This window comes from Nannospalax galili, unplaced genomic scaffold, assembly GCF_000622305.1.
Source record: "Nannospalax galili isolate Female #2095 unplaced genomic scaffold, S.galili_v1.0 scaffold278, whole genome shotgun sequence".
In the NCBI taxonomy this organism is placed as follows: Eukaryota; Metazoa; Chordata; class Mammalia; order Rodentia; family Spalacidae; genus Nannospalax; species Nannospalax galili.
The window spans coordinates 4600178-4615011 of NW_008347536.1; the positions used below are offsets into that span (position 1 = coordinate 4600178).

Consider the following 14834-nt stretch of genomic DNA (forward strand, 5'->3'; position numbering starts at 1 on the left):
CTTGACATTGACTATCAAAATAAAGGAAGAATAAGCTAGCATTCCTACATCAGGAATAAGTCGCACACTGTACCACAAAGATCTTAAGTAAATAGGAAACAGAAAACTGGCTAGGCTATACTTAAAATTCGATGCTATCAAGGGGCTTTAACCATCACGTGTGCAGCTTTTTGAGTTAATTTTATTATAATCTTATCTGTGGTATGTAGTTGTAAGGGAGGTCTGATGTTTTCCTGGCTTCAAAGGAGCAATTGTTTCATTGAGTAATCATTTCACTTAATTTGGGAATGATGAGAGGAGGGCCCCTGTTTACAGCATAAGAGAAGATAGCATTTTACTGAATAAGCAATTCACCTCATTTAGTTCACACAGCCAGCCAAGTGTCTATTGTGCTGATGAAAGGAAGCTGATAAGGAGACTGTATTTGTGGTAGAGGAGCACTCAGAAACAATATTGAGCCATTTAGAATGAGCCACACTTTTGTAACAGTCTTCCCATGAATTACTGTTCTCAAAGTTGAACTCTGATGTACTGGGTTTTCTTCTGACAATGAAAAATTTGCCTTTGTTTCACAGATAGACAACAAACTATAAAAATAGAATTTATTATTTCACAGGAATTTTGCTGTGAAATAGGGGATTGGGGATGCTAATTTTGGTATGTAGTGAATGCATGAATAGGAGAATGAGTGAGCAATTGGATATCATTAAATGTTAATGCATGAAAGACATTTTAAAATATTTTATTATTATGGGTTTTTTTTTTTTTTTTTGGTTTTTTTGCTGTAGTCCCAATTGTCCTAGAACTCACTATGTAGACCAGGCTGGCCTTGGACTCACAGAGATATGCTTGCCTTTGCCTCCTGAGTGCTGGGATTAAAGGCGTGCACCACCACACCTGGCTTATTATTTTTTAATATTTTCTTTATTATTTTTATTTTATGTGCATGAGTGTATTGCCTGCCTGTGTGTGAGTGCACCCTGTCTTGCAATGCTGCAGAGGTCAGAAGAGGGCTTCAAATTCCCCTGGAACTGGAGTTAAGGATGGTTTGTAGCCACCATGTGGGTGCTGGGAATGAAACCCGAGTTCTCTACAAGAGCAGTCAGGGCTCTGAACTGCTAAGCCATCTCTCCAGCCCCTTTATTTATTATTTTATTTTATGTGTATGAGTGTATTACTTGTATGTGTGTATAAGTACACCTGTGCTGTGAAATGCCTGTGGCGGTCAGAGGAGGATGTCAGATCTCCTGGAACTGGAGTTACAGACTGCTGTTAGCTGCTATGTGGGTGCTGGGAATCGAACCCGGATCCTCAGCCAGAACAACTAGTGCTCTTAACTGCTGAGCCATCTCTCCAGCCTAAGGAAAGGCATTTTTGGAGGTACTTTCACATGTGATCTTTTACTTACTCTTCATAGTAACCCCATGATTGGGATGTTATTTATCAACCTCTTTAAATGGATAAAAAAATTTCAAGGAGACTAAGTGACCAATCTGAGTTCACAGCAATTGTCAAACCAAGGCTGGAACCCAAAGCACAAATCTTTTCCTTTCAGTCCTGAAATCAGTATGATGAACAATGATACCCAAGAAGGATCTTTTCTTTCAATTTTGCTTCTAATGGAATTCTCACATGTGGCTCAGAGGATAATGTTTTGCAGTTGCCTTTTTTTTAATGGCAAAAAGGTAAAAATGACAATCAGGGTGAGTGTGAAATACACTGTATTGCCTTATTGGAGCTGAGGACAATAGTTCTTTCAAAAAACTTGCCGCTAGGAGTTGGAGAGATGGCTCAGTGGTTAAGTGCAAACACTGCTCTTACATAGGTCCGGAGGACCTGAGTTCCATTCTCAGTGCCCACCATCAGGTGGTTCACAATTGTCTGTCACCCCAGCTCCAGAGGAATCCTATGGCTCTGTCCTCCATGGGCACCTACACTCACATGCACACCCCCATACATGCTCACATGCATATACAAAGTTAAAAACTAATAAAAACTGTGTAAAAATCTTGCTATTAAAATACAAAAAGTAGTTATTTTCAATAGGCTGTCATTTCTTTAGTAATGGGCTTACAACTTCCACCTAGAAAATTAGGTGAGGAGGGGCCTGTCTGTGGGAGATTGTCTCCATTGCTTTATCTAGGCACATATGCATGTATTTTCTCCTTGCCCTTGATGTAATGTGACTAGCCTTGATTTCCTGCCTTGATTTCCCACACTGATAGAACATAACTTAGAATTATAACCTAAATAAGTTCTTTCTCCCCTAAGTTAATTTTCATCAGGGAATTTTATCATGGTATCAGAAATGAAACTAACAGGATGGACAGGGAGACAAAGATCCACATCAGTTCCCTGAAGCCTCAGTGGAAGTGGTGGAATGCCTACCTTGATGCCAAAATTAATTTGCTCTTATCCATTTATTGAGTAATTTTATTCCATACTACAGCAAGACAACTTGAGAAAAGGTCGAGCAAACATATTACTTGTGTTGCTATTAAAGGCCAACCCCTCACTAAATGTGAATGGACCAAAGGCATATATTCTAGGGGCCAGACAAGGAAGAATAGATTCATGAATCACAGAGAACACAGAGATATAGCAGGCATGGGAACAGCATGGCAGCTATCAGAGTCAGTTTGTGCGGGACCTAGTAAGACTGCCACTAAGTTGCTTATCCTTCAGTAAGAGGGTTGTGGAAATGCTGAAAAGGATCTGAAGAAAGCCCCTGGAGAACATAACTGGAGAACATAACTGGTGAAGAAAGGGTAAAAGCCTTGTACTTGTTTAGTATTTAAAAAAGAAGTGTATGTATATGGCAGGTATAATAGCTTTATTCTTTCCTGTTAACTTCTGTTGAAGAAAAATTAGGGACTCAACAACACAAAGTAGGTGAAGGTTAAAGACATTTTTCAATTCTTTATCTCTGGGGCTAAAAGATGTCTCAGCAGTTAAGATCACTGGCTGCTCTTGCAGAAGACCGGGGTTCAAATACCAGCACCCATGTGGCATGTCGGCTAATAACCTGTAACTCCAGTTCCAGGGGATCCAACACCCTCTTCTTTCCTCCATGGGCATTGTATGACATGGGTGCAATTACATGCATAACACTCAAACACATAAAATAAAAATAAATCAAAATTAGAATAAAAAATACTTTATCTCACTTAAACCCTCTAGAAAACCTGTAATACCATTATCATGTTACATAACAGGAAATGGTTGTTTTGAGAATTTAACTATGTTGGATAAATGTTTTATGGACTTTTACTGCAGTTATTATTAGTAGTATTTAATTATACACACTTTCCTACTGTACTTTCTGATTTCAAATCAAACTCTTTAATGCATTTATAATCTTATTGGTAATAATAAACATTACATACTTCAAGAAAGTCAGTGGTCAAACATACCTTGTTTATATAACTTAAGTAAATACTTCCCTGAAATCTTTTCTACTAGATTTAAATAAAATAAATGGACTTTGAATTATGGTAGAAGAGAAGAGAAGGAGTCTGAAACCACATAGCTATTGTTAGCAAAATCTTGGTGTCTGATTGGTCTCAAAGCTTATGTGTTTTCTAATGTATTATGTTTTCTGGAAAGATCAGACATGTTCTGGGTCTTATGGTCAAAGATTCTATTATATTTTCTTTATGAAAACTGCGTGGAAGAAATCCCTCATAGCAATCCATATTATAGAAAGTAGATGAAATGTTGCTATATATTTGCTGGTAAGGGTCAGGTGGAATGGATCCTTAAGTCACAATGTTTGGCTTTAAATCCCAGTCATATCACCCAACTAAGCTGCGATATACTGCATTATTTTTTCACAATCTCTGCTCTCCTCCCTCTGGGAGGATTGTCTTTCCACACTCACTAGCATGAGGGCAGCCAGGACATTCCTTAGCTGACAAATGTGTAATGCATGTGAGCAGGAAGGGTTTCCTTCCTTCCTTCCTCCCTTCCTTCCTTCCTTCCTTCCTTCCTTCCTTCTCTCCTCCTCCTTCTTCCTTCCTTCCCTCCCTCCCTCCTTCTTTCCTTCCTTCCTTCCTCCTTCCTTCCGTCCTCCTTCCTCCTTCCTAGGATTTTCTCTTTGGGCATGAGAAGAAAACCATGCCCCTAACAAAGTTGCTCTTCTGTCTTTGGAACATCATGGAGTAGAGTGAGGAGGAAGCTGTGACGGCCATCCAACATGAGAAATTGATATGTATGATTGAAAGCCACTATATTATTTTTGGTTAGTTGCTTCATTTAGCTGATTAATGTACCAATTTTGGTTCAGTACATTACTTATTCTCTCTATGATGCAGATTTCTCATTTCCTAAGATCTAGTGGACACAATGATTAAATAGGCTAATGAACATACAGTATTTAGATCAGGGCTGTATTGAGAAAAGTTTCTCTAAAGAAAGAAGTCCAAATTTGTAGTATTTGACTGTGTATGTGGTATAAATGTTCCCTCATAATTAATTCAAAACTATCAGCAATGATGTCACTGAATGGGGATTTAGAAGGTCATATAATCAGCCCTAATGTGTAGAATCCAGCTCTAGCTCGCTGCTGAATTTAGAACAGTGCACAGAGCAGGTACTATGTCAATTCCTAAATTAGAAACCACCACAAAAGGCTTCATTTTCTGATGATAAGAGACTGGAAATAAATAAATTCTTACATCTCCTGTACATTCTTAAGAACCTGTATTTGGGAGATTACTATAGGAACTTCAGCATTGCATGTAACCCCAGAGATGTTCTAGTACATCCATTTCATTGTAATAGCTAAGGGAATTGCAGCTCACAGAGGCCAAGTAGCTTGCTTGACGTCCCCCAGATAACAGATCAGCACCTAATACCTCATCTGTTCTTTCCCCTTCCAATATGAGCAGGCTCTACTTTAAATTTTCTTTAAGAAGGATTAGGAAAGAAAGAAAGAAAGAAAGAAAGAAAGAAAGAAAGAAAGAAAGAAAGAAAGAAAGAGAGAGAGAGAAAGAAAGAAAGAAAGAGAAAGAAAAAGAGAAAGAAAAAGAAAGAAAGAAAGAAAGAAGAAAGGAAGAAAGAAAAAGAAAGAAAGAAAGAAAGAAAGAAAGAAAGAGAAAGAAAGAGAAAGAGAAAGAAAAAGAAAGAAAGAAAGAAAGAAAGAAGAAAGGAAGAAAGAAAAAGAAAGGTGAGTAACTAGCTAATGACATCTCAACTTCTGATTAGGGGTAATAATAAAAATATTAAAATTATTCGACTCTGCTCACATATATTGACATTATTATTTTGTGATTATGAATCACCATTGAGGAGGATAGTACAGAAATGTTTACTAATGGGCACTTGTAATGTATTATTCTATGAAAGTGTGATTATTAGGAAGAACTGTAAATGTTGCTAATAGCAAAAATGTCTAAATGTAGGTAATTTTGACTATTAGAATGAATGCATCATATTCTGACATTCCTTAGAAATGTCACCTCCTAAAAATATTGCAGAACACCCCCATGCAGTATATTCCCAAATTAGTACTTTTTTAACCAATAATGCAGTTTGTTCATATGTTAAGATAACAGTGACTCAGTTTTGTAACCACAGTGGTGACTGAGAATAGCTATAGAGTGCATTGTCATGGACACTAGACCATGCGTTCTCTCCACCTTTCAATTCACTCGAACTCTTATTGAGAGAAAGGAGGTAAAGAAAAGCCCTTGGCAGATGACATTCATATATATGTGTGTATGGAGAGAGAGAGAGAGAGAGAGAGAGAGAGAGAGAGAGAGAGAGAGAGGAGAGAGGAGAGAGAGGTATAGACCAATGAATTTTTGTGAATGAAAGCATACAAGATTGAAGAAATTAAGTACATATTTTACTTTGTATTTTGACATTTGACTTTATCCTTCTGAATGAGCACAAACTATAAAATGGGAAATAACTTGAACATAGCAGACTTTAATGATGCCCTAGAATAGGAGGTCAGGCTTAACTTGGGAAATTCATTAGGGAAAGATTGTGTTAGATATTATTGGATCATCACAATATAGAGCATACAATACTTTTTGGGTGTTTGAAGTCCAAATTATAGGCTAATGAATAAGGGAAATATTGTACAACATTTTTAGAATCTCCTTTGGAAAATGCAGCCATAATTATAGATGCTCTGGAGGTGGAAGTACTACACAATCACATATTTTATGGTAACATAAAGGGATGAAGTGCTAAGATATGTATTTAATCAGCAAATATGACCTTAAGATTTCACAAAACATCTCAGACCACAGTTTCCCTAAAATATGACTTAGTAAGTTTAAGACCACACACACACACACACACACACACACACACACACACACACCAGGCAGGCGTGTGTGCATGCCTGTCCCAGTCCCCTTTCCCCTTTTACTAATCTTTATTCCTAATAGATCAACTACTTAAGATCCCCTATGCTTAGTGTAAGTGCCCTGAAGCCTAAGGCATGGCTGTAAGAACTGGTTTTAGCTCAACTGTGACAGTGCCCATGCAATTTTTGCTCATACTTGGTTCCACACTGAATTGTCTGCAAAGGGTTTTCATTTCTTAAGCAATACCCAGATTCCCCTCAGCAGGGAGCTGATTAAAAATAAAATGTCTCTTACTTGACATTCTCCTGGCCTGTGGAATGATAATGTAATGTTAAACTGGAAAATCTATATTTTTTTTTTATCAAGGTTCCAAGAGATTCTGTCAAACATAGTTTCTACAAACTCAAACTTGGGATAAGGGCATGGAGCCCTTGGGGGATTTTGTTCATTTATTTGTTTTTGTCTTTGCTTTGTTTTGTTTAGATGGGATCTCCCTAGTCCCAGTCCCCAGGCTGGCCTCAATCATAGAGATCCACCTGCCTCTGCCTCCTGAGGACTGGGATTAAAGGCATGTACCACTATGGTGACATAAGAGTATGAAGTATTTTCTAGAGGATCCCCCTCCCTCCTTTTTTGTTCTTGCTGGAACATTGAAATTTTATACAGAAGAAACAGATAGTGATACTGGGATTCATTAATTTTGAATATAAGTGGCCTGGTATTCTGGTTGGAACTGCGTCAGGAGGACATATATTCTGGTTAACTTTTCTATTGATTTTTAGGTTTATATAGTTGTATTTCAGCTATAATCTGGGTTTGGTATCCAATAAGACTCATATGGGTATGACAGGCTTGGTTCCCTAAATAAATCTGAAGTGTGTGAGTTGTTTTTCAACAATCGCTCTCTACTTTTCTTTGTACCTTCCCTTCATGCTTTACTGATTGTATGACATGGGGAAGTGAAAGACTCTGCAGGGCCTCAGTTTCCTCACAGAAAAACTGTCCAATATTATCTATCCGCTAGGTTAAGACTCGGGATAAGAGATGTAAACAGAGCAGCTGCCCTATTCTGGGGCATAGTTCAAGCACAGAGGACCAATTGCTCACCAACTCATTCTGGTGTCAGGATGGCTCTACAGCACAGGGTTTGGTAGCTCCACTAGGTAAGCAAGGCACTCAGAACATGCAAGTGATTTAAAGACAGCCACACACTAGAACAGATCCAGCTTATTCAAACCCCCAATGTCTTGCTCTTTGAGTCAACCATCAGTGAGACAAAGTGCCAGGCACCCAGGTGGCACCAAAGGTTGCTACATTTACCCACTCCGTGCCCCACTTCTTCTCACACGTCTTTTTTATCTTTACCAAACTATTCTGCAGCTGTGCCAGCCACATGTCTTTGTTTCTTTTTGTTTTTCTTTTTGATCTTTTTTGCAATGCTCACAGACTCAGTTAAAATAACAGAAGCAGAAAGAAAAAAAAAAAAAAAAAAAAACAATCTCAGTCTTGTCATTCATGCTTCCAGAACACCATAGCTATATCTGGGGCTTCTGGGAGCCTCTAAGCCATCAAGGAGGAGGCAAGTGGACTGTCCTCTTCCCTTTTGAGTTTGATAACTGTTAGATAAAGACGCGGTTCTGAGGTCACTTCTCTGAACTCAGGGAGTGAGCCAACATCGCTGACCCGGAAGGCACTAACTAGCAGAATCTTTCCGAGTCTAATTCTACACCAGATCTCTTCACTGGCCAAGGTCCCCTCCCTCGTCCCCAACTGCTTTTCTCTGGGGGAGGGGAGGATGCTCCCTCCTCTGCTGGGCTCTGGTCCTCCTCTCCGCAAGAACTCGGTCTCTGAGGTTGCTTACATTAACTGGCAGTAGCAACGGGGGTCAGTGTGGTGTCGAGGACACATCTTTCAGGGAATGGCCCACTCCAAGGCGCCAGGGACTTCGCTGTGGCACGCAGCGCGCCACCAGGCTGATGAGCGGCGTGCGAGGGCTCTCTGGCTCTCCCCGCCCCTCCCTCCCACCCGGCTCTCACCACCAGCGCTCCCCACGGTCTGGATTGCAGCAAGCCACTGGCTTCTTACCAAATTGGGAGCTGCATTAGGTGCCCCCCCGCCCCCCATTTTCTTTCTCCTTTTCCTTCAGAGAGAATAATCTCAGCTCCCTTCAGCTCGCCTGACAATCCTGGGCGAGTAGGCGGGCACATCCTTTTACATGCTAATACTGCCCCACCTCCTTAGAACCTTCCTCTAAGCGCCAGGCTTCCTTTTATTTTTATTTATTTATTTATTTATTATTTATTTATATATATATAATTTTTAAAAATTTTACCTCCTCCAATTTCAGCATAGTGGGGAACCCTTCTTTGCTCTGTCCCTTCCCCCACGCCTCTTTCCCCAGGGAAGACAGACCCGACTCACTCGGTACTTGCCAGCAGCCTTGCTTGCACCTGGGCTCCGGGATGGCTGCGCCGGGCGCGGGGGGCAGCGATCGCAGCGGCCGCTAGGTCTAGGCTGTCGCTCCATGTGCTGGGTGAGCACCCTGTTCGGGTTCCCCAGCGAGCTGCCACTGCCGCAGCCCAGAAGGAATGTCCCCCGTTCTTAAGGACCCTGACTGTTTTACACCAATGATTTGCCACTGCAAAGTTGCTTGCACCAACAACACTTTGTCGTTGATGTTTGGATGCAAGGTAGGACGAGAGGTTCCTGTCTTTTTTTTAATGCATGCTGGCCTCCCTTTGGACTGCGAACAGTTCCTTTTGTTTGTTTATGTGCTTGCCTGTTGGGAGAGCTGTAGAAGCTGTGACAGCTCTGTCCACTCGGGGAACCGCCTGGGTTTTGTAGCCAGGAGAGCCCAAGGGTTTTCCAGAGTCTGGTGTTGGCATGATAACTTGAGGGGACAGGAGCCTGTATGGAGTACACAGAAGCGGCAAGAGCGCCTATCTCTTACAAAGAGGGCGCTTTAGGTGGCTCTTTGCTTGGGATTTCCTCATGCATTTAGCCAGTGACTAGGTCCTGATTGCTGGTTTGGAAACATCACACAGACACCATAACCTCCAGCCAGCCCACCTCCTCAGTTGAGGTAGTGGAAGCAGTCCACATGACATTGACCACCTTAGTTTTCAGTTGGAGCTTTGAAAGGTCAGGAATCTACTATTATTTTACACAAAAATCTGGAGTTATATTCAAGTTGCCTCCAATCATAGAATTGTCTTTGACTTTGAACAATCCGTTTGAAATCAACAAGCCAACATTTTGACAAGAGGTAGTATAGTTCTCTGTGAAGTTTGTAGCAACTATCTGACCATACCCTGGAGTTTTGTAAGGGAAACTGATGTTCCAAGGAAATGAGGTTTGAAGGTTTTTGAAGCAGGTTACCATTAGCTGCTGCTTGTCTGAAAAAGCTTTCTTGTTGGGCTTGGTGAACTTGGCTGTTTGGAAAGTCACTGCTGATGAGCGATCAGTGCACATGTCCTTTGTTACTATGGTATGAGCTTTATTGAGAAAGCTGGTGGGTTTGTTCTGCCAGTTTATAGAAAACATTTCTTGTGGCTACTGTGGTAGTTAACCAAAGCAAAATGTGTGTGGGACATTTCATTGGAAGTAGCTGAAAATTCAGTTCTATAAGTGAATACCGATCACGTGATCCCCAGTGTTCTGAAAGATAACACCACAGACAGAATGGGACAGTTGGTAAGCACCTTAGGCAGTAAAGTTAGTGCATCATAGACACATACACATTCCTATTTATTGGTGGTGCTCAGAGAAGGTGTAGGCTTAATGGAAAAATTGACTCATGATTCCTTACACTGGTGTTCTTCTACAAAGTGAGTAGTGTGGTGATCTCTGAGACCCCCACCAGCTCTAACATTATCTGATAATATCTTTTTAAAAATTTCTTTAATAGTAAAATGATTGCCAATTATTTATGTTTATGTAAGTTTCACTTTGGGGTCAGCATAAAAAATGTTACTCTTACTAAACGGTGATTAAGGTACTTTTTTATGAAACCTCAAAAATATTTAGAACTATTTGGGGTTTGTGTGTTCATCACCAGCAAGAAGATGTATGTGAAAGAACAGCACCGTAACTAGTTAGTCCTCTTTCTAGACAATTCACCACACTTCTGTCTCCCCTCTCTGCGAATTGTACTTACACCAGCATTTCAGCTGTTGAGACTGTTTGAAATCTTACTATAAACTTAAGAGAATTGCTTTGCAATGCTAAATGCTTATTAACAAAGGTGAATTATTTGTCAAGGGAAATTAAGCACAAGCTAAGAATCCAATAAGAAAAGTTACTAGTGTGTGGAATGTTGTTGAGTATACATTGAGGTCTTCTGGCTCATTTGGGGAGAACTTCCTTTTATGCTGTTATGTTTTCCCCTGGTTTTTAAATGATGCTGAAAGAAATTGGTTTCATTATAATCACCTGTTTTAGAGACTGGGTAATTACCTTGATTTAGCTTCCCTTTGACTGTCTTTTGGTGTTCTAATTTAACAAGATCATTTTGTCAGTAGAGTAAAACACCTGAATCAGGTATGTTGGTTGATATTGTTTTTTTGGAAAATAAATTAATTCTATGAAAGCAAATTTTACTTTTAGAAGATCTATAATTCTATTTTGCCAATAGTTGAATATAGTGATTCTACGTTATCGTATTATAACAACATACTCTAACCACACTTCCCAGGTGGTTAATTATGAATTATCAATGTAAAACTCCCATCTTAGAGTCTTAGCTATGGAAAGACTACTAGTACTTTATACATGTCCTTCCTCAGTGAAGTTTTTCAGCACCATCTGATAGATAACAATACAACATAATATAAAATCTTACCTACTAAATGGATTGGAATTTCAGAAGTAGATTTCACACTTACTATGTGTATTATTTCTCTAAGTCTCGCTCTCCTCCTATAAAATTGTCACTCATATCCCTTCCCTGAAGGAAACTCCTTTATTGCGAAAATTGTTCTTTGATAAGTTGTTCTTTTCTATAAGCAGAAACATTCTTTTTCAAAGTCACATTACTCTAGGAATATAGAAACTGCTTATGTGTTGACAGAACAGTGATAAGATGGAGCATCTGAAGGTGAATAAGTACCTGTTGTCAGTGTTTATCAACAAATACTCAGCATATACTCTTTTTATTGCGTGCTAGGTATCATTCAGTTTAGTTAATTATGACTCATGATAGTTTGGCTCTATCTCAGGTACTGTGATAGACCTTAGAGATGGAAATATGAGAATGACACTATTCCAGGAATCCAAGTCTACTGAGGAAAGTCATTTTAGTCCCTTCCCCGAATTGCAGAATACCCACAGCAATGTGGCTGTAAATTTTCATGAGGGAAACTCAAGCACTCTTGTTCCAAAGTCTTTTCCATTATTTCAGTCCTTTTTTGTTCCTAATCCATTGTTATAACTGCACAATAATATGTATGGGAATTGGTTTCCATGAAAAAGGAGAATTTCTAGAACATTTATTTCTCTAGCAATAGTTTATATGTCATCAGACATTAAGAACTGACTTTATTTGCATGTAACTCTGCTTTTTTGATCTGCAAATATCCAAGTGGTAAATATACTCCCAAGGCCCAGCCTGTATAGCTTCCCTTTTCTATAGCTTGTCTGAAGTTGTGCTGAAAGTGTTTTAAGTACCTGTGTACCCCTCCTTTAGTGCTCTCTTTTCTAGCCACCAACATTTCAAAAACAAAGCCATTTTACCTAATATTCTGGGATTTTTCTTAAGGAAGTTGATGCCTATATTTTTAATTAGAAAGCTGTAATTGAAATATACAATTCATACTAAAAGTAAACCAATGACCTGGGTGAATTTCTTTGAAATTCTCTAAGAAGAAATATTAAAAGCTGTTCAACATAAATCATCATTAAGAAAGTGCAGACCCAAACTACAATCAGATAGCACCTTATGCTTGCTAGCAAGTCTACTATAAAAAGATAAAAGATCACAAATGTTGATGAGCGCATGGAGAAAAGTGTCTTCTGGTATACTCACATTGCTGGAAGAAATGAACATTGTTATAGAAATTATGGAAAACAGTATGAAGCTCCTTAATATTCTAAAAATAGAAGTAACATTTGAACCAGCACTCCTCCCTTCTGGATACATACCCAAAGGAAATGAAAGCAGTGTCTCTTAGGGAAATTTCTACTCTCTTGTTCACTGTATGTTATTCATAACATTCAAGATGTGTGACAGTTTACATGTCTACAAACAGGTAAATGGACACAGAATTTATGATACTAATACATATATGTGTATATATACACATAAAATTATGATTTGATTATTATTACCTTGTTTTGGTTTGTGAGATAGGGTCATGCTCTGTATCCCAGGAGAGATTTGAAACTATGTACACAGGAAAGCAAACCATTAAGTCCTTAGGCCAAATCATTTGCCTTTAATGTCATCTTTGCTGTGTTAAGATAAAGAAAAGTTCTGGAAAATGTTGCAAAATGTAGCCCCCCCCCATTTTTTTGCAGTTAATTGATGGACAGTTTCCAAACTACTCTACAAAACATAAGCTTCATGTAGTAGAAAGCACCCCCCTTGTTCTATATGGTGATTCTCTCAGAAGAAAGAAAAGGGTAGGAATAAGCTGAGATAGAAGACAATAGGAGAAAGAAGAAGAAAGAATGAAGACCCTATGGTACATGCTTCAAAGGAAGAGGGAGATGGGCCAGGCACTAAAGAACAAAAGGGGAGAAAGAGTTTGGTTTGGTTGACCACCTAACTATTATGTTATATGCCTTCAACTGTCGTTTATTCCAGTCATCGCAGTGATCAGGGAAGCAGAAGAAGGAGCTGGGGAAAGAAAAAGCATAGAAAAGAATGGTGGTAGACAAAGAGGAAGGATCAGAAGAAAAAGAAGTGGCTGTGTTTTCCCAACCTCCAGAGGGTGCTGGTACACCCACCCAAGATCAGAGGGACATGTCAGCACTTCCCTGCTGGACAGTTCCCACACAAGCCTGTGCTTTTCTCTACTTTCTGGAATGTTTTCTCTTCCTGGTGAAGCGGCACAGAAGTGAGCGTGTTTGCTCATTTATTTATTTATTTAAATAAAATTAACTTTGTTTATAAATGACTGATGATTCCAGAGGATTCATAACTGCCATATCATTCTGTATATTTTTGTTATTGGAAGGATAGTTTCCTCTGAATAGTTTGAATATTTCTAAGTTTGACTATTCTGTTGTGTTCTTTGTTTTTATTTTATATTAATAAGTTGGAAAATAATTGAAAAATAAAACAGATTTTATGTTGTAGCTAGGGTCCCAAGACTGTAGGAGATGAAATTGTTATAATTTTAATGAATATTTTCCCAGTTTATTAGAATGGTTTTGCTTTTGCTGGTCTACACTTGACTAATTTTTAAAATATATCTGAGTGCTCACCATCTCAGGACTCCAGAGAATAAGGCATGAGGATCACAAGTTTGAAGTAAATATGAACTATATTGTGAGGTCAAACTGAGATACACAACAAAAGCCTGTCTCAAAATAGTGTGCTTGTAATTCATTTGAGTTTGCATTTAAATATTTTAAACTGAATGTTTTGTGAACATGTTTTAATAGCTGTTTAATTTAGGCATCCTTATCTTTAGTTAATTAGACTCCCCAAATTTTCTACTATTAAAAATAAATATCTTAGGGAATATGTCTTTCTTTAGATTTGGATTTTTTCCTTTGAAAAGAATAGACTAGGGAAGAAGATATTTTCAGATGCTTTATAATGGGCATTTTCCCCTTATTTTAAGGAAGGCTGTGTCAATTTTCACTCTGCAAATTAGTTTGTGTGTCATAACTTTCTCCAGCTTTCACATTTCCCTTAATATTATGAATTTATGAATGAGGCAATCTGTTTTGTTTTCATATTGATAGGATTAAATCTTTATTAGACTTTAATTTAATGGGATTCTTCTCATTATATGTGTGTGTGTCAGCTTAAGGATATCTAATATCTAAGAACTGTAAAGTGTTCAAAATGAATACATTGAAGAGACAGCTACTTATATTATTTAGGTATTAGTCCCTGTTCAAACACACACACACACACACACACACACACACACTCTGACCTGACCTGACCTACCATGTACTAGACCCTATGGTACATGCTTAACAAACACCACCTCAATTTTTACAATGACCCTTTTAGATGGGTACAATAGCTATTCTAATGTTATTGTTAAGGAAAGGGCACTGCACACAGTTTAAATAATATCCTCAAAGTCATATAGCTCTTGGGTAGCAGAACTAAAATTTGAAGGTAGGTCTAGAACCTACATTCTTCCCAGTATAGTAATAATATTCTTTCACGTAGAAGGTTCTTTTCTATAAATGCATTTAAACTGTAAGTAAATTTTCCATCTTTCTGGGATCACAGGTGAATTTGAATTCAAGGCACATTTTCCAGAGGACTGAGCCTTATTGTAACATTGTAGAAATAGCTAAAGCTATTTCTTCTGAGAGGAATTTGATCCA

At 38.6% G+C, this 14834-nt stretch overlaps 1 protein-coding gene across 9 annotated transcripts in view; it reads left to right on the forward strand.

Moving 5' to 3' along the window:
• Positions 1-14834, forward strand: part of Dlg2 (discs large MAGUK scaffold protein 2) — a 2328307-nt gene that overhangs the window by 939899 nt on the left and 1373574 nt on the right. For 2 of the 9 annotated variants that reach the window (XM_008844177.2, XM_029568894.1), the window contains exon 1: positions 8703-9010. The exons of the other annotated variants lie outside the window; for them this stretch is intronic. In XM_008844177.2, coding sequence (XP_008842399.1) covers positions 8909-9010 — 102 coding nt within the window. In that variant the 5' untranslated portion in view covers positions 8703-8908. Of the gene's footprint in view, positions 1-8702; positions 9011-14834 lie in introns of those variants that run through there. 9 annotated transcript variants of the gene reach the window in all.